The sequence below is a fragment of the Ascidiella aspersa genome, chromosome 2 (assembly GCF_963924565.1).
Source record: "Ascidiella aspersa chromosome 2, kaAscAspe10.2, whole genome shotgun sequence".
NCBI classification, from domain to species: Eukaryota; Metazoa; Chordata; class Ascidiacea; order Phlebobranchia; family Ascidiidae; genus Ascidiella; species Ascidiella aspersa.
Window position 1 is genome coordinate 29679987 of NC_139448.1, and position 20161 is coordinate 29700147.

Here is a 20161-nt window from a genome sequence, read left to right on the forward strand (position 1 = left end):
AGCTAAGTTTACTTTTTTTTAAATATGTTTGTACAATTTCAGGTTAACTTTGTCTGTTTGCAATTAACATCTTTGCTGGGCACCGTGCCCCATTTAATGTACTGGTAAAATATTCTCCAGTAGCCAAATAACCATGGTGACAATCTAGCTTACATATTACTGAATGCTAGCTTTGCTGTACGATGTCAAGCCACTCCAATTTAAAGCATGATGACCCCAGCATTATTCAATGTACAACAGCAGGACGATTGGCTGGCGAAATTGGAAAAATATCTTCAACCAACACTGCTAGTGATGGGAGACCCCAGTCAAGTGGAAAAAAGCCAAAGTCAAATGCAAAGTAGGTACATTTAAGTAAAAATTAAAAAAAAATATGTATTCTGTCACTTAAAAACTAAAGTCAAGATTTTTAGTATTTCGGCGCTGTGTTTTGTTTATTTACATAGAATATTAGGTGTTCACAATTGCTTTAAAAGGTTAGCCTTAATGTATGAATTGTTTCTTTTATGTTTGTATTTATGCATTAAACTTTACATTATAGTAACATATCAAAGCTTGTGTTGTACTAGGTTCTCCAATAACGAAGGAAATGCAAGAAACCATTCAGGCCGTGGAGGTATCAACAGTTTCAATCAACAAAGATTCAGCACCCCACCTGACCCTACCAGAATGCATCATCAATCAAAAAATGGTATGCTTTTCACAGTAAAAGACATTGGTGAACTTTTTCTTTGGCATGTAAGTTTACCTTTGCTTATCTATTAATGTGCTTTTCTTACATGACATCAGAGGTTCTTAAAGGTTGTTAACGATTGAAACAGCTAAACTTTTATTTTGGAAACATGATGCATTGGGTTTACTAAAAAGTTGCTCATTGCTTGTGCTCGCTATATTTATTTTTTTATTTTTTTGACTGCCTCCAATATTATATGTATATATATTTATCTTGACTCAATACATTTGCGAAAGCCTGTTGGGTACAAAATATGTAGTCAAATGCATTTTACAACAAAACTACATTTTTTTAAATTCTACTAATAAAGCTGAAACGTTGATTTCTTATATATATATTGCATCTAGGAATTGTAAACCATCCAATCGGTGCTCGACCAAACCCAAGATTTTCCCAGTCTGGTGGCCCAGGTTACAATGGCCCTCCTGAACGCCATCAAAAGAAACACGACTGGCATCAGGGCAATGGTGGAAAAAGGCAGACTTCAAGCAATTCTTATCAGGATACAGTATATAATGGGTTGCCGAACGGCGTAAGCCATGATCGCTCTATGAAATCAGGTTATTTCTTGGAAAATCAATTAGCTAAACATTGGTTTAGGCTTTTATTCCTAAAATTGAGGTGTATATTAAATTCACATAAAGCAGGGGGACAGCAACATTTGTCGGAGGCCTGTAATACATTTTAACTCATAAAATTGTGTAGTTAAGCATTTAATATTGCAACTGTTAAACAGGGGCAGAAACTATGGTATATTGAATTTGAAAATGAATCCAATAGCCTACATTGAAAACAATAACATGCATTTATGTAAAAATTCAAGCCAGCACAGTGTCATCCATGGTCCCAATAAACAGTGTTACCAAAAATACTTTAGGGGAATGGGAGAAATTCAATCATTAATCTAGTTTATGGTTATTTACACTACCTTAGGCTGAAAGGATTTCCTCAAAAATGCAAACATACATGACATGTAAACAAGATGTGCGAAAGAGCATTTTTTTTACTTTTAGTTAGTTAAAATAGACAAAAATATGGCAAATGGCCTCTTGCCCAGTTTGCGGGTCTTAGGTTCCCGACTCGTGATATAAAGTATCAATTTGGTTGCTTATTTATATATTCATTTATTGACTTTATTCATCAATTTTATATTTCTAATAGCTTTTTATTTTGGATTTAAGATGGTACACCTTCACCTGCAACCAAATCAACTCATTCACTTGAAAATATTTACAGGTAAATCTTAATTTTGCAATAAAATGAGTTGGTATAACATAATTTATTTCATATATGTACCATCTCATATGATTCTGCCATGTAAAAAAATCACCAAGACAAACTTTTTTTTTATTTTTACAATTTTTTTGCTTAATACAGTTGTTTTTTTTTGTCAGGGGTAAAACCAATTCAGGGAATAAACCCAAGAATGGAAATGATTCAAAAGGTTTGTGTTTTTGTTTTACAAGTTCAGTGATAAAGGTGTATGCTAGAAATGTAAAAGCTTCTCAAACAATGGCAAGTTTTCAGTTCATATCTTCTAGAAAAGTACAACCAACCTGATTAATTGACAGCCAAAAAGCAAAATACCTTCCTATTTTGCAGTAGATTAAAAGATGCCTGAATCAAAGTCCACCAATTGTATTAAAATATTCCACAAGCAATTTAACGTTTAATTTCAGCATTATGAAAACATGGATTTTGTCCTAAATCGTTTTGTCTCCTAAAGGAACAATAAGTAAATCTTTAACCCAAAAGACCCCTTTGTGATCTCACAAACATATTTTTGAAGTTTAACTTACCCAGGTTTTTAAGTTAAACCTAGAGGTCAAGCATTCATAGAAAAATAGAAAATTGGGTAATTAAGAAACAAACATTGGTGGTCACTATTAAGTGTCTGGGTGAGTAGTGCCATATATAAAAAGAAAGGCGTAAATGCATCGCTTTTTTGAAAACTTTGTTTTAAACTTAGCCAAAGATACAGCAGGAGCAATGGTCAATAACTCTCCAGAAAATCCACAAGGTGAAGGTATTTTTAACTTAAACTTTGTGCCAATAATTGCAAATTTTATACATGTAGTTTAGCCTACTAATATTTTACATTTCTTAACTTCTAGAGCAAACATCAAGAAACAAGCCAAAGAAAAAGAGAGGAAAGAAAAACAAGTCAAATCCACAAGGTATTTACTGTAAACAGACAATGATTTAAAATAAAACTGTTGACACATTTTCCTTTATTCATTTTCACCTGCTCATGCAGTTAAACCTGCTAAAGACAGTTTTTGTTACATAGTACAAAGTTCAAATCTGTTTAACCATATTTTAATGCCATAGTTGTTATGGTAATTTAACATGGTGAAACTTTGGTTTCACGCTTTGTGTATTGTTGTGTCACTAATGTAAACATGGCTAGGTAATTTTGTTTTTTTTGAATAGCATTTATTAAACTAGGAACAATGTGTGTTGTTCTATAGGTTATAGGGGTGCCTTTCGTAGACTACAGATAGTATTTTTTTTTGGTTTATTAGTGTCAGCCAATACAAAATGTTTACCACATGAGTTACTTGTTAGTAACTAACTAACTAACCAACCGAATTCAGATTGAATATGCCTGTTTTGTATACTTTTACTGATAATGTAATGACTCACACAACCTGCAGGTTAATGCCCCCTGTTCTGCCTGCATAGACCATTAAGATTCACCTTCAATGAGTTTTATTATTTTACAATTCAACTTCTAACACAAATCTTATAACCGTAAAAGTATATAATTTGTTGACAAATCATTTATTTATTTGCCTTGGTTGTAAGCAAGGTTTTTACTTTCACAGACAACATCTTGATTTAAAATGAAGTATTTTACTTTGCAATCCAAACAGGAATCAAAAAAAAAGCTTTTATAGTAGACAACATTTTTATTTTTACTACAGGTAATTCTGGAACCCAATTGAATGCGAATAACAAGCAATCGAATACACCCGGCCAAACCATTTTAAGTCTTGTCAACAAAAATGCAAAGCTGGCGAACTCCCCTTCGCAAGGTAACAAATTAAATATTTGTTATTTCACGATAAAAACCAAACGTGATCTACTTTGTTATGGCCTATTAACGTTGCAAAACGTTTGGATTAAAGACAATTGGCGAAATATTTAGGTTACCTGCCGTAAGGACTACTATATTTTAGTCACAACAAAAAATATTTGCGGACGCTTGCTTTAAAGAACCTATTCAAATCCAACCCGGTTCTGCTCGGACAACTTTATGTCAGGGTTGCCACATATTTTTTGTTTTTCCAAAAGTCCATGAATAGCCTTTTTTGAAATTATTTTACGTGCAAGTTATATGTTTAGAAAGTGTCGTAGTAAAACCTTTTATTTTTTTCAAAAATCATAAATTATTTAAAAAAAAAACGTAGAGCTTTTTAGGTCTTTAAAAAGCTGTAAATTGTCTTTGAATGTCGTTGAATATTTTTCATGAATTTCTTCGGCAACCCTGTAATGTTCCCAAGGCTGCAGCGATACTTAGCTCATTTTACCTAAAATATACTATTCTTGTAAATCTTCAGCTAGTACCAAAACCCCGTCGGCTGCAGAAACAAAATCTCCGCCAATTCAAAGTGCGCAGACTTCGGGCACTTCTTCCAACACAGGAACGACACCGAAATCAGCCGCTGGAAACGAAATTGTAGCAGCGGTGGCCGCAAATAAAACGTCCAGTGAACCAGGACAGACTGATGCCACCGACTCGGACGTTAAGGATAAAGGTATAATCGATGTCAAACACTGCACATTGTTGTACATTTCTAATCAGACCCTAACCAACCTGGTATTATGCCGTCTTCAATTTTTTTGCAAAATTTGGTTAGTCCCGATTAAATTGAGACTGTAATAATTACCGGTTTGGTATTCATTTAGTGGTGCAGTTTATCCTATAAATGTCACGAGTGTTGCAATTAGTGATTCACCACTCATATTCGGAAAGTCCGGACGTTTATATCCTTACTTAAATTGTAATTTGCAATGTCTCCATGTTGTTTTTTGTTGACTTGTGGCCACTGGTATATAGCGGCTATCAAGTTGCATTTAGTGTGAAAAAAAACATATAAAGTATACTGAAATGTATTTAGGCTATTTGTATTTATTTCTTTTGAATAAAATGCTCTATCTGAAATCCGAATGGTAAAGAACAAACGATTCTGGTACTAATTTGGCTATTGAGGGAAATATAGTTATTGTTTTTGTGTAAAATATAAAAAAACAAATGTGACTGTTTATAATTCAAAAGTAAGAAATTTTCCCCTCCTGTCTTGTACTTCTTTTTATGTTACCATTACTTAAATAAATAACGCTTCATATAGTTGCGCAGCTGGTACGACTATCGTACAAAGATTTTACGATATGTATGTCAAATGTCGAGTAAATCCTTTGTTACCAATCTCACAATTCCCAACGGAGTTCGTGTTAAACACAATCAAACGTCATCCCGCAATTAGCAGAACACACAGATGTAGTGACCTATTGTGCTTCCCATATGACCACACAGAATATATAACCTGTTTAGCCCACATTTTTAAACCTATTCACGCATTTTCGAACTAAAATTTTCTAATTCCTTTTGGCACACGCTCAAACCTCTGAAATGCCCTCTTCCCCCAAAAGACTTTTAGTTAAGCAAGATTGACCAAAGCTAACTAGATGTACAACCAACTTAGATTAATGCTGCGTTGTTTGTACCTTGCATAAACATGATACTGACATCTTTTCATTGTTCCAATTGTCGTTGAGGCCACAATTTGTACTGTAAACCAACTTTCGGCGGGACTACTCTTACTATAGGGAAAAGTTATAGTCATGTCTAGAGATAGACCGATATATCGGTTTACCGAAAATATCGGCCGATATTTGGATTCTGCCGATATAATGGTATCGGTAAATGTCGGTCGATACTTTGACCGATATTTTAGTATGAAAATATGATCTAATTTTAACTGTAAAACAAACAAATTACCCATTTTTTGATCAAAAAAATTTGAGTGTTAGCATCCGCCAAGTTAATATTCAAAATAATAGTTTAATAATTAATAAAGGTTTAACTGAGACGTTATTTGGATTTTATTTTCAATTAATTCAAGTTTTAAACATTTTCCAGATATATAAAACTAAATCGGTATCGGTCAAAAAAGGTATATCGGTCGATCTCTAGTCATGTCTGTCCAGGTAAAACTAAATCTGTCCGATTCCAAGTTCAATTCTGAATCTTGGCAATTTTTAATTACAGTATCATGCAGTAATCACAAATTACGAATGTTATTTAGCTGCTGAAAGCGAACCAGAAAAGCCGGTCAAAGTGGAGGACAAAGCCAAGCTGGAAGAAATGGGAATGCAACAAGCCGAAACCAGACTTGTCAAGGACTATGTCTTTACGCTGGAAAAGGTATTTTACAGTTTAGTTTGACCAGGGCGAACTCGGTTACAAAACAATCAGATTCCGATTTCGGTCGCAAAAATAAAGTCAAGTCCTCTGACAAAATTTGCCAAAGAATTTGAGTTACGATTCTGACCATGTATCCACAGCGTGTATGCCACCTATTTACGTATCTAAAATAAGATTGACATGCAGCAATCCATTCATAAGGGTAGCATAAAACTCTTCTACTCACATATCGTGATTGAAAAACACCATATCCAATTTACAGTTTGCAGCTTATCAGTTTCAAATTTGGTTCTGCGCACTTCGGACTCGGGATTCTGGTAGTCTTACTGGAATCCTGGTTCCGGCTCTGACTCTGCAGACTTGCTTGTGACTCCACTCGCCAAGTTTATGTTTGATCTTACAAATGCACTAGCTACTACATCTAGCCAATTATTTAGACTTTCTTTATATAAACTAAAATATAAAACTAAAGTGTGCCGGAAATATTTTGCTAATAACCGCTTTCATGAAAGTCCTGTTGAAGCTTAATTGGCTTTTGTTAAACTTAAACGTTTTTTTAACGCATAACTTATTCATAAAGGTGCGAGTTGTACGTTTGAGAATTTTTCACTCCTATACTTTTCAGATTGATTCGTTGATTTGCCTGATTTAACCGAATAAGGTTTGTTATCCCGCATGTGTTCCTAATGTGATTTGCGCTTGCTGCCGCCACATACACAGTTTACGTACCGTACGACAACGTCTTGATTTTTTGCAGAGGTCGTCTCAGTTTCCGGCGGCCAAGTTCCTGTGCAAGTTGTGCAACTACCACCTGGACAGCGTCATTCTGGCGCACCGTCACATCAAGGAGAAGCGACACAAGAAACTCTGGAAAGAAAGAAAGCAGGTGCGGCCTCTATACCAGTGCCTTCTAACGTATTTCAGTTCGCGACCCACTTTTAATGCAAGTTTTATTGTGCAACCCACAATGAGATATTGGACCAAACGAATGAAAAACAAATCCATGGGAAAACTCAAAACTATTCATTTTGTGACTATAAAACGAATCAAACAAAATTAGAGAGTTCAAATAAATTACTTTAAAATTCAACTACTCGTAAATAAGATTAACAGTTACATAAAACCTGCATCTTTGCTAGTGGCGTACGTACTAAAAAATGAGTTAATGCGACACAACACATCTAATTGTTACGTATTTGTTAAATTGTTATCTTAAATCTTACGTTATGATAATGCAACAATTTCCCGATTAAGTAGAAAGCTGTAACACTTAGAAATGCTTTGCGATCCACCTGTTGGGAAGTACTGCCCTAAACAAACACCACTGGCTAAAATTGTGTGACCAGAGGAGTTGAGCCCGACTTAATGGCCCTATAGCCGCGTTTATTAGTTTACCCATGTCCGTCTTTTACTGCGAAAAAATCAGGACAAGAGGGTAAGGTGATGGTTGAGAATGGCACGAATCGATCTTTTTTGTTTACTGATAATTTAATTGTTAAATAGGGATAGTTTTAGCGATTTTTTTTAATGTTACCGCATAGGTATATTACGCAAACATACGAACGCTAATGCACCCTTACTGCACACCTGTGCGTTTACAAATCTCTCCACACCGTATATTTTTACAACTTTAAAGTCGCCACAAAAAAACAGCAATCCGTTTCATATGATTTGATCCTACGTTTTCTAACTTTAATGTATATAAAACTTAAACCGCAAAAAATCATCACTGTAAATCCGTTGATGGGGTATACAACTATACATCCTTCTTTTAAATCAGTGGTTCTCAACCTTTATGTACTGGTGACCCCTTTTTGATGAGTTCAAATGGTCGCGGACCCCTAACATATTTCTAGTGTCATATCTGCGTTTAATTTTTTTTAGTAAATCAGTATGTCTGGCTAGTGCACCTTGTGTTGAGTAAAGTAACACACAACACCAAGTTATTTTATGATATGTTTAAGCGATTTCTGCTGCTGAATCGCCGAAGCCAGTCTTAAAATGTATGCCTGTGCTTTTGACAATGCTAGACGTCATCTTTGAGAATGATAGCATAAATCAAAATCCAGTACATATGAACTGTTGTAATTCCTCTGCCTTCCATTTTACAATCTATTGTGTTACATCACAATGAAAGTGTTCTGTCACACGCCATGCGATTTACAACATGTTACACTGTGATTTTAGCACTTACCAAGGTTGTGATTAGGCATGTTATCAAGCGTTAGTTATTTCATAGCGTGAATTAAATTAAAAATGGTATATTATAAGTTTTCGTGGACCCCCTGAAAACGTTTTGCGGACCCCCGGTTGAGAACCACTGTTTTAAACCTAATTGTGGAGCATAATGGTTGTGGGTTTTAACGTAATAAGAATATAAAGCCAAATATAGAAGTAGGTGGCTTTTGAACGTTTCGAATATCACTTTATTGATTTTCCACATGGTGAAAAGGCACTAATTAACATTATAAAGAGATATTTAAACCGTTTACAATGCTACCTACTTTATTGTTTTTTTCCCTACGTCTCGAACTTGTTTCGTTTTATTGATGGTAAATATCAACCGTTCAGTAGGTAATATATTTGTTTTAAAGTTCCCTTTAATCATGCATATGAGCGATATTGTCCTGTCACCAGTCCTGACACCATAGCAGTTAAGTTAAACATTTAAGACTCGTAAAGAAACAGGAAATCATCAAACTTTTCAAATTGTCCTCGACAGAATATGAAAAACGGTTCGAGTGCTGCTCTTGACATAATCGAGGCTTTAGTATCTGCTAGGTATGCCGTGTAATATCGGTTCGCAACCAACACCCCATTACTAAGTGGTAGCATCGGTACTCGTTCTATACTAGATGCGAATTCAAATTAATACAGGCAATCAAGCATGTCACCCTCGGTTCGTGATCAACGGGGCGATTTCTGCCTTTAATTAAATAACGCGAATTTCTCTTAAAAATAAAAATTACAACTGAAGGTTATTAGGCTTCTTCATGCTAAAGCTTTGTTTCTCAACCTTTTGTCCCTTTTAAATTTTCGATAACTTGCGCGACCCCCCAATTATAGTGTATCATACATAAATCAGAGTCAAACCACATTTTAAAATCGGCAAAATTAAAATTGGGAAAAAATCTAGACAGATTATATCAAAATTTGGCTTAAGTGTCCGGATTTAAGTATGCACAACAAGCTAAAGTTACGGTTTGAGCCTCCATTACTTTTTTATTAGATATTATTCAACTGAAGCTACGTTTATTCTTTAAGTGAAAAGTGTAATGGTGACGTCATAAACACCACAGGTCCACTGCAGCAAAAGCCGCATAAACGCCACTGTAAGACTGGAGGTTGCTTTTGCTCGTCTAAACTGCTAAACTTTAGTTTATAGTACCTTTTTCTTATTAAGTTTTTCTTTATTAAATACTACACGCCGACCCCAGGACGACACCTTGGCCAACCTCTTATAGCAGTGGTTCTCAACCTGTGGTACGCGTACCATTAGTGGTACGCGAAGTCATTTTGGGTGGTACGCTGTACGCAGTATGTTTTGAAGTAAAATTACAGTTTTACTAAAGGGTTAAGCATTTTTTTTATTGTAAACTATACATTCATCGTAATGATTGTACAGTTGAATTTTTTATGCTTCTTTAACGATAGGAACTATTATTATCTTTCCGGAACATCTATGCAAATTTCTTTTATGACATCATAGCAAAACAACAAAGAATTACAAAATTTGACTACCAGTATTTTGCAAGTTGAAAAAGAGAAACTTTATTGAGGTGGGCCGCATTTGTTTTGAAATTTCCCGGCTAGCTAATTAGCTAATCCACCCCTGTTAATAATCCTATATACATTTTGAGTAAAGTTGAGTTTTTCGACATTTTGTTGGTACGCAACAAGATCATAGAACCTCGAGGTGGTGCGCGGTGAAAAAAAGGTTGAGTACCACTGTCTTATAGGGTTAAATGTTATCGGACTAAATTCCTTACTATCGGACATTTATAACGTTCATTTAACCGTCTTTGGTCAGGTTTACCTAAATCTCATTTTTGCTGACTCACACAGGACGAAATGCTGCGTCAGATCACGATTCCTCCTCAAAGCGCCATCGACGCGCTGCAGCGACTCCTGGTGGACCAAGTGCTTCACGGCTCGGTGCTCACCGATGACGACCTTAAAGTGCGGCGTTTAATCGTGCAGAACCTCGATCAGCTGATTCAAAAGAAATTTAAAGGTTAACAAAACGCGCGCGCCTTTGTATGTTGCTGTTGTTAGTTGTTACGTACACGTGCATGTTGTGACTCAGCTTTCCGTTATAAAACGGAAGTTGAATTGTATAGAGCAGTGGTGGGCAACCTACAGCCAATAAATGAATATTATCCGACCTTCTTTACGAAATGTGTAAGAGGCCATTTGTCATATTTTTGCCTTTTCCAACTTGGTAAACTTGGAGATTTTTTAGCCTAAAGGCGTATGCCTGCCGAAGAATGCAATTGTTAACAATGGAAGTTTCGCAAAAGCGCCGTAAACGAATACAGATTTGTCAGTTAAAATTCGTCACGACCCACAGAGACCTTTGCGAGGTTGGTTTTTGCCTGCGGCAAGCAAGAGATTAACTATCTCTGGTGAATAGGCTCGGCGAAGTACACTGGTTGTGGGGATGCTCTGTTAGAAATGTACGTTCTAATAAACACTATAAGCCAGTGGTTCGTAACCTGTTGCATCCCGTGGAACCGATTTTCACTTCCCCCCTAAGAAAAACAGCTCGACACTCGGGACTGTGGACACGAGTAACTGACGTGCGCATGCACAGTAGCAAGTGCGAAGCCGATTCAGCACTTTTGTCAATCGTAAAGATGGAACAGCACAGGGTGGACTTTTTTCCACCCTAGTATTGTGGGCGGGAGAATGTTTGACATCCCTATGATTGAGTTGCTGTGTGTTCAGTGCATTTTAGTAAGGTGTTGAGGTAAGTACTGGGCTGTATAGTCAGACCTGGACTTTGGACTCGAAGGAGTCAGCAAATTTTGCCTGAGTTGGATTTAGAAACACCCATGTGGCAAACTCCTTTAAACCACAGAAAGCCATCGCAGACTCACTAAATCTGTCGATCAATGATGCAAGCAAGGCAGGCTAACTAGCCTGCAGTGAGGTTCGAACTCATGACCTCCGGTCATACCGGGACCGTCGCTCTATCAACTGAGCTCCATAGGCTCAGAGAACTAATGATACGTGAACCGTAATCGTTGGTCAAAAAGCAGCTTCAGAAGGGCTAGATGACAATGGGTTACACACATATGTGTGTGCATCCTTCATTGTACTCCTTTAAACCAGTGTCATTTTAATACACCCTTCTCACTCTTCTGTACCTTTCCATTCAGGTTCACAGGTTGTCATGTACGGCTCTTCCCTGAGCGGTCTCGGCTTCAAGACGAGCAACATCAACGTGGACCTCCAGTATCCCTCCAGCGTCCGAGCTCCCAACGCCCTCCTCCGTGTCCTCGACATCCTCGAGCATTCTGGAGGTAAGGAGGAGATGGTTGGGATTGTGCGATATTTTGTTTCCATACCGTTACCATTTGTGCGAATCCTTTGAACCAGTCCTTTCATTATTAAGTTCAAATCAAATCAAACAAGCTGTTTTTTTTCTAACTAGGTCATTTTCAACTCGGCAATATTATTATTATTGTATCGTATGAAACAGAACGGATCCGATATAATTCCCAACTTCCAGGATACATTTTTAAGTTATTCCGTATTTTTTATGTTTTTATATCGGTTAATTGCCGGCAGAATTTGTTATTTAAAAAAAGAATGCCCGATACATTTTAATCCGATACCGTCGGCGTTACCCGATAATTTAAACAAAAAGTATAGCGACTGATCCGAAACCAAATGACATTATTACTTTCTTTAAAAAAGCAAAATAGATGAATTTAAAGGTTCAAATGTAATATTCCCGGGTTATTAAGGAAAATATTCCTTTAGTTTAGTTACCCCCACGTTTTAACCTTTTAAACCTGTATTGTTTTTTTTGTTTTTTTTTATAAATTCACCTTTAAAGGTAGAATCTTTATGTTGGATTACTTGGATTGCATATCATGGCTGTAATTATCGAATAGACACCCATACCGCACTAGTATCAGACGAGTACCGATACTACTGCTTGGTATCGGGCATTGGCTCCGATCCTATATAATCGGACGTCCCTAATAACTATGAGAACAGGTTGAAATAAACTGAAGTAAATCACTGTGAAAACAGTTTTGCGGTCATTGCTACTTTTTCAAAGCCTAACCAGATAAATTGACGAGCGGCTTATGACGTTTTCCAGTTATAACTCGTTTTTTTTCCTTCCCAGGTGTTTATTGTGACGTGAACCCGGATTTTCGCGCCAAGATCCCCCGCATCGAGTTCACCGACTCGACTACTCGACTCCAAATCCGACTCAGCACCGGGAATGAGTTCGCGGTGAACACGACCCGACTCTTGCGCTTCTACGCCGCTCTTGACCCGAGAGTCGCCCAGGTTAGTGAAAAAAATGTTGTTGAAAAATATCAAATACAAAAATGGGGAGTGTTTTGTCTTTGGTTTGGCCTGGGCCTATTTTTAATGTTTTGTGCCTGGTATTTTTTAACTCGTTTTTGTATTTTTTAAATGGTGTACGCGTCTTTAAAAAATCTTTTTTTGAACTATTTATTTGACGTTGAGTTTTGTTTGTTAAAAAATCATTTTCGGTATTTGTCTTACTTGTTTGTAAGGCGAAATTATTTTGGATTAATAGTTTTTTGCCCTTTTATAAACTTTTGCAAACTTAAATTCCGATTTACCCTTAAAAAACACATTGTCTTAATAACTTTAATATTTAGATGCGGGATTTGTTGCACGTTCTCGATATTGAGTGTGCCCGTCTTTAAAATAACTTTTATATATGTATTGTATATAAATTTAATATAGAGGTTTGTTTGTTAAAAAATTCTATATTTCTTTGTAGAACATTTAGACCAAATTGTATTACTATATATATATATATTGGATTAATATTTTTTATCCATTTTTCAAACTTTTGAAAACTTAAATTTTGGAAAATACGCAAAAGGGCCATAATTTACCCTTAAAAACATATTGGTTAAATAACCTTACTATTTAGGTGCGGGATTTGTTCCACTTTCTTGATGTAATGTCGACAATGTTTCGCTGAAAATTAAACACAAATAAAAAAAATCGGAGGCCAAAAGTTGAAAAAACAACGTGAAAATGCTGCGTTGTATGCCTTGAATCCATTTATCGGCAAACCTACGGCTAAATATAAGTCTCATTAAATTTTTTCAACCAATAGCTGTTCTTACTATTTAGGTGCGGGGGATATGTTCCACTTTCTGCATGTTATATGTGGACAATGTAATTTTCGCTGAAAATTAAAAAAAAATCATAGGCCAAAAGTTAAAAAAAAACGTGAAAATGTTGTGTCCACTTATCGGCAAACCTACGGCTGAATAATAATAAATATAAATATTTTTCAACCAACAGCTGTCGATGGTGTTTCGAAGCTGGGCTCAGATCTGTCGCTTGGATCGCCAGCACGAAGGTTCGATGCCCCAGCACGCCTTCGTCATTATGGCAATCTTCTTCATGCAAAAGCACGAATACTTGCCTGTACTGCGCGAGGTGAATCAGTCGAACTATTATTTTGTTTTATTAAAACAGTGCTTCCCAAAGTATCGGTAGTTATCGCGATCAAAACATGGATCGCATAGGGTAAAAATATGGATCGCGCAGGTTCCATTGAAATCTTTCCAAAATTGACCGTTGTAAGTTTATCTATGAACAACAGTTCGTTTCATCCCAGCATAGACTGAATTGTGGCATCAAATACATTTCTTTGGTTTCGTCTTATTGAAGTAAATTATTACATCATAAACAGTTTTGGCGGTATTATGGTCACTTTTTTAGTAAATCATGTATAACAACGCAAGTCTAGTTCAATTTATTATGGAAAAATATTGAAGCTGAATAGGTTATTGTTTAGGTCAGTGGAGTATAACTCCCAACATTTTAAACTGTTTGCTAAGAAATGCCCAGTTTCACTTAAAACTAACATGTTTTGTACTCCTACTAGCATTCCTTGCTTTTGTCGCGGGCTGTTCAGAAAACTAACATTTGGGCCACACTGTAAAAAGTTCGGGAAGCACTCTATTAGAAGCTATAATGTAACTGAAAAATGAGGATGTAGTCGGTCAAAATTTCTAGACATTATTAGCGAAACATATTTCTTCCAAGTGCTGATTAAGGGTTTATTTGAACTCCGTTGATAAACAGTGGGGTTTGATGTTTTGGCAACCGCGAATAATAATTAATTAAATAGTAATATGTCAAAGCGCCTTTTTTAACGTCTGTCCAGCCTCGTTTTCCTACATTAATCCGCCTTTTCTTCCAGGTGATTTCCGACCACGACATGAATGAGATTTTCGACAAGTCAATGAACTGCTCACAGTTGGTGCGCAAGGGCGACAGCTTGTGGTACCTTCCCACACATCCGCCAGCCGCTGGAGGGCGCCCTACGATCAGCTCAAATGACGTTACCGAGGACAGTGGTAAGTTAGTTCATTTTTCAAGCTAGCTTTTCTAATATACTCTGGGTTTAGGCGGCAAATGAATTTTGCGTGTTAAGTTCATATTCATATACTCAAGATAATTTATAGAAACAGATGTGGGAATTAACGGTGTAGCACAGTCTGTTCAATTCCAATTGAATATTTGCTTGCAAATAATAATTTTATTCTTCTCTTGTTTTATAATGCGATGGGGCCTTGCAATTTTTAAGTTGCCAATTTGATTGAAATTCATTTTCTTATAGCACAATTACCACAAATGGGTAACGCTAATCACTAGTCCAGTGCTTCGGAGTTATTTAAGGTGGATCTGGACCTGTTCCCAAACTAGGGTCCGCGGACCAACTGGGGTCCGTACAGCAGTTTCAGAGGGTCCGCAAGAAGAATTAGGCTTTTAGTTTTTCAACATTAGTCACTAGCGATTGTTTTTAAACATTATTTGTCATCATTATTGTCTTTAGTTATGCTTTATTATTCGATCATATAGCTTGTTTTATGATGTCTATTGTGACATCATAAAGTATCTATTATGCTGTACTACCTACTATCAGCGAGTCGTTTGCATTATTTAGAAAGTTGTTACATTAGAAAGAATTGTGACTGCACTAATGTACTGCAAGATTGACCCTTGATATTTTATAGGGCCGCGAAATATTAAAATAATTACAACGGGTCCACCGGGCAGAATTTTTAGAAAAGTTTGGGAACTGCTGCCCTAAATCCTCTTCGTTGCTTATCAATGTAACAAAATAGCATTTAGAAACCGGTATGCTTTTCACGTTTAAGATGTAGCTACAAGGGTAGCTACATGCTGGGATAGTGGGGTGCATAGTGTTATCTAAATAGGCATGGTGCAGGGTTGCCAACTCTTCGAATCTGTGAAAAATGCGTTAAAATTTGTTTTGTGTGCAGATTAAGTTGTATGTTAAGTGCGGTCGCAAAGGCAAGATTTTTTTGGAAACCTGTTAATTTTATTTTGAAAGTCTTTCTTGTGTACTCAGATTTGCTAATTATGTCTACTATACGAGTACAAACAAACTACCTAATGCGAGGACGTTTTACAGTAGCGCCACGATTACAACATCACGATCAATGGTGCGACAACACGCAATCAGTGAAGCGTAAATTGCGTGGTAAAACAACAATTATAAAAATACGCAACAGTCTTTTAAATGTTATTTTTTCATAAAAGTGTTTGGCAACCCTGTGGTGGTACTCGGACGAATAACAATTGAGAAGCACTACTTCCGTAATAATGGTTTTTAACTATATTAGGTTATTTTTCTATTCTCCTTTTTGATTTGTTTGCAGACTCCGATACCGACCCGGATTCGGTCATCGTGTCTCGCAACGAAAGCGGCACTTCTCCGTCGAAGGGAAAAACCCGGGACCCCGCGCCCCAGCTCGCCCAACTCAAGCCCGTGGAGCTGATGGGTCGGTGCAGGGGCAGGGAAATCCCCCTGGCCCGCCTGTGGCTTGACATGCTAAAGTTCTACGCGCTTGAATATCCGGTCGAGGAAATGGTAAGTCCAAGTAACGTGAAAGGAATCAAATTTTTTTTTAAGGTATTTATTAGACAACTAAGTTTTTCAAACGGTAATAATGGCAAAAAAACGTTCACGTAAAGTAGGAAAAAAGTTGTCCAAATTTTTTTGTTATTTTTATTGCAGATAATCTCGATCCGGCACTCGGGTGACATCCGGCGGGAGGAGCGCAGCTGGGGAAAGAAGAGGGTTGCTGTCCTCGATCCCTTCTCCACCAAGAGGAACCTCTGTAGGTCCATGAGCTCCCAGGTACATGTTAACATTATTGACTTTACTAATGTTATATTTCTGTTTTAAATGATTTAATCTTCTTGAGTATTCGTGCGAAGCTACTTTACTTGATATGACTTGGATTTAAGTTGTGTTCTTACTGAAGCAAACCTGGATAGTTTTCTCTTATTGTATACAAGTAAAATAGTTTTCTTTCTGCCGGTTTAGTTTCTTGTGCAATCTATAAGTAATTCTCGCATTCAAAAGGCTATTTTTTATTTAGTTGTTAACATTTTATTTAAAAAAAAATTTAGACTGAGGAACAGAATAGAAATATATCTTTCTGTACAACTCTCTGAATTATTACTGTTTAGGAAAATTTTAATAAATACTCGAACATAGTTACGGTTTCGAGCTACCCTTTACCTTCATTTTTTACCGATGTGTTATCCCTTACAGCGAGATATTACCGGATGTAAGTAGAATAATCTCGCGCTAAACCCCAGTTTAAGTTTAAAGTTTAAACCATCCTTTAGGGTTAAGGTCAACATTGGTAGGTAAAGCCAAAGGCGGTTTTAAAAGACTAAATTTTAGAGCATTGGTTCGGTTGCTTGTTCAATGACGTTATGTTTGCCGTAACTTTCTGACGTCATCCCTGGGTGTACCTTCATGTTCCCCGTAAACAAGAATCCTGGATCCGCCCCGTTTTGGTGCCGAAAACATAGGAAAAAGAGCAAAACTTTGGGCTTCGACTTCAACATGAGCTTGCAGAATAACATAGGGGTTTTAAAATGTCAAGAACCTCTCCTATAAAGATTCACTATCCCAAAGAAATGTTGTAGAAAACCTTAATAAAATGTCGTTTAAATTAAAATTTCACCAAAATTTGGTTTTGAATTTGCATTTCTGACATTTCATCTGTATATTTTATCTTCATTAAGTAAATGTGCTGCGGGCCGGATTATTAGACCCGCGGGCCGTAGTTTGGTGACCACTGCTTTAGAACACTACTACTAACGAAATTACGAAAATTTGGGGTTGTCGAAAGCTTGCAGAATTAAATTGATGCTTCATAATGTTAAGAACCTCTGCATTAGAACAACACTACTGACGGAGTTATAACTTATTTTTTATTTCCCAGAACGTGTTCTCATATATGGTGGCTCGACTCAAGGCTGCCCTCATCTACTTCCATGCCGACCCGAGCGAAGCCGCCGCTAAGGCGAAAGCTGCTCAAAAGAAAAGTGACGTCACAGAAAAGTCGCCGTCGCCGACAGTGACGTCACCCGGTGCTTGCGATGACGTCGAAGCGGTGCTGGTCAGTCTGGTGGCCGACGTTGTAAAAATGTCCCTGGAGGAAATAGGTACCTTAAACTTGTGCTGTATTGCTTTGTTGAATTACATTCCGATGTTATTTAGAAGGGTTAGCGAACCACTAACCCGCTGGTCAAAAAGTGACCAATTACAGATTTTCAGAGACCCACTTGTTATTATAAAACCACGAAATTTTATGAAATATATTAGAAAAGAAGAAGTTGACAATGTCACGCCCTTAGACATAACACAACAATTACATACCTAAGAATCGCGCTTTGATTAATTTTACCATACAAAAGTTTCAGCTTGATGGCTAAATTAAACATGCCAAAAAACAAATTGCTTTGAATCAATTTTTCTCAAAACAAATTGATCACAGTTTGTTTTAACTGATTATGTCAGAAAACTGTTTAAATCTTGTTACTCGACCTTATAATTTATTAATTATAATTTTGTTTTTTTGAAACAGAATTTAACTTTTTTAGTACAATTAGGATAGGATAGAAAGCTATCTTGCGTTACATTGTCGTTTGTTTTGTGTTAAGCTGCGGACAAGAGTTCTTCACCCCAAAATGACGATGTACATTCGACCGATTGCAGTGAAAGTAATAACGACCAGGTATATTAGAGGTTGTCCCATATTCCCATGTATAGCTAAATGGTTTATTATTATTTTTTGTTCAATTATTCAGGTTACTCAAGCGAACACCGACAGTTCGACAACACAAGCTGATGGCTGCGCGTTGTTGTAAGTCTTACAGACTCTTGAACAATCTGCTTTAATATGTTTTGTGAAGGAAAAAATGTTTTTTCTATTTGTCTTACAAATTTTTAAACTTCAAAAACTGTATTTTTCTCGCCTTATAAAGTGTAACGTTTCTTTTTATGCTAGCTGTAAAAGGTTTATTTTTTTAAAGAAATATCTCATTTTGCAAACCGAGCAAATGTAAACGGCCTGCATATAATAGGCGATTTGCTCACTAGTAGTAAAAACGCAGTTCCCGCCATTTTATGTTGAATTTGCTAATCGGTTAACAGTATAACAGTGAATCAAAACAATTGGTGTAAAAAATAATGTTTAGTTCATTTAAAATTTGAGTTCTTGAATAGCAACTGTGTAAAAATCAGACAGGGGTCAGCGTCTAGAACAGGGGTTAAACTTTTTTTACCGCGGACCCTTAAAATTTTTTTTTGCTTTGCATGGACCCCGGTAGACAGGAAATGCTCCAAAATGACGTCATAAATTGACGTCACAAAACAAATAGACTTCATGACTCTGTTATTTCGGTCCGAAAAATGTGAAAGTTAAATGGAGTCTAACTATACGTTCATTCCAAAACCGTTTAATTTTAAATTAAAGTGCTTTAAATATACACTAGTTTTTTTAACTAGGCCTTCATGGACCCCCTAAAACTAGTTCACGGACCCCCAGGGGGTCCATGGACCCCAGTTTAAGAACCTAGAAATACTCGCATGTGATTCACGACTTGATCGTCTTTCCCCGAACTAAAAAAAACTGTTTCTACTTTCATTAATGTATTGTCCGTATTGCTGTTTTTGGTGAAACCAAAAAAATTAAAAAAAAATTACATTCTCGCTTTGCCCTTCAGGGGTGAGTACCGGTTCACGCGCGAGACACTGACAGGTGGAGATCGTCCCGTTGTGGTGTGCGGCCTCTGCAAGAAGGAGGGACATCCCCGGGAGAAGTGCCCCGACGAGATCGAGCAGCATCACCTGGAACCCCTGGCCCCCATGACCCCCCAGCTACGGGAAATGCTCGACCGGGTCTGCCGCGCCATTATGGGTAAGTCGCGGACCGTGTTTTGCGTAAAGCGCGTTTTTTAAGGTAAATCACTTGTATTCTGTTTAGCTATACTGTTAATGTTACTGTGATCGATTCTTTGTCGAATTATGGGTTTTTCTTTTCCATTTACATTTTGCAAAATAAGTTTGTTATCTGTATTTCCGGCTTTTAAATTCTTTAATTAATTAGGGTTACTGTTTTACAACAAAATATTGGTAGGTAATTAATTTGGACTAAACGCGTCTAGTAATAAAGCAACCATCACAGAGAAACCCTAAGTCTCGCAATCTTACATTGTTAAAATGATGGCTCCAATTTCAATCAAAGCTGCCAACAAAAATAATGGCGTTTAACTCGTAACTTAAATACAATATTTTCCTGCTTATTGATCATTACTGGTATATAACGCTAACTTTAACTCCTGAAGAAAAAGGCAAATCTGACCGTTGTTCCAGCCCCGATTGCTTTCTCATTACCTAAAAAACACCTCTCTTATGTTTGCTTTCCGTC

The 20161-nt window shown here is 36.7% G+C and overlaps 2 protein-coding genes across 2 annotated transcripts in view; both read left to right on the top strand.

Annotated features, from left to right (window-relative positions):
- The first annotated feature begins 47 nt into the window (after positions 1-47).
- Positions 48-2561, top strand: LOC146164770 (uncharacterized). Its single transcript, XM_083382818.1, has 5 exons — positions 48-340; positions 570-691; positions 1081-1293; positions 1915-1969; positions 2128-2561. Exons 1-5 carry the CDS (start codon positions 183-185, stop codon positions 2291-2293), a joined length of 714 nt encoding a protein of 237 aa, XP_083238944.1. The 5' UTR covers positions 48-182; the 3' UTR covers positions 2294-2561.
- A 161-nt stretch (positions 2562-2722) lies between these two features.
- LOC146164771 (terminal uridylyltransferase 4-like) overlaps positions 2723-20161 on the top strand; it is a 35880-nt gene continuing 18441 nt past the window's right edge. The window contains exons 1-17 of the mRNA XM_083380822.1: positions 2723-2759; positions 2848-2910; positions 3661-3771; positions 4297-4494; positions 6046-6164; positions 6922-7050; positions 10230-10398; positions 11546-11689; positions 12526-12692; positions 13695-13832; positions 14602-14758; positions 16088-16299; positions 16447-16569; positions 17672-17894; positions 18393-18466; positions 18540-18595; positions 19458-19651. Coding sequence (XP_083236948.1) covers positions 2723-2759; positions 2848-2910; positions 3661-3771; positions 4297-4494; positions 6046-6164; positions 6922-7050; positions 10230-10398; positions 11546-11689; positions 12526-12692; positions 13695-13832; positions 14602-14758; positions 16088-16299; positions 16447-16569; positions 17672-17894; positions 18393-18466; positions 18540-18595; positions 19458-19651 — 2314 coding nt within the window. The remainder of the gene's footprint in view (positions 2760-2847; positions 2911-3660; positions 3772-4296; positions 4495-6045; positions 6165-6921; positions 7051-10229; positions 10399-11545; positions 11690-12525; positions 12693-13694; positions 13833-14601; positions 14759-16087; positions 16300-16446; positions 16570-17671; positions 17895-18392; positions 18467-18539; positions 18596-19457; positions 19652-20161) is intronic.

Coding starts and splice junctions, on each gene's coding strand:
- LOC146164770 (XM_083382818.1), top strand. CDS start 183: ATGTCAAGCCACTCCAATTTAAAGCATGATGACCCCAGCATTATTCAA. Junction 341..569: donor AAGCCAAAGTCAAATGCAAA/GTAGGTACATTT, acceptor GTGTTGTACTAG/GTTCTCCAATAACGAAGGAA. Junction 1,294..1,914: donor TGATCGCTCTATGAAATCAG/GTTATTTCTTGG, acceptor TTTGGATTTAAG/ATGGTACACCTTCACCTGCA.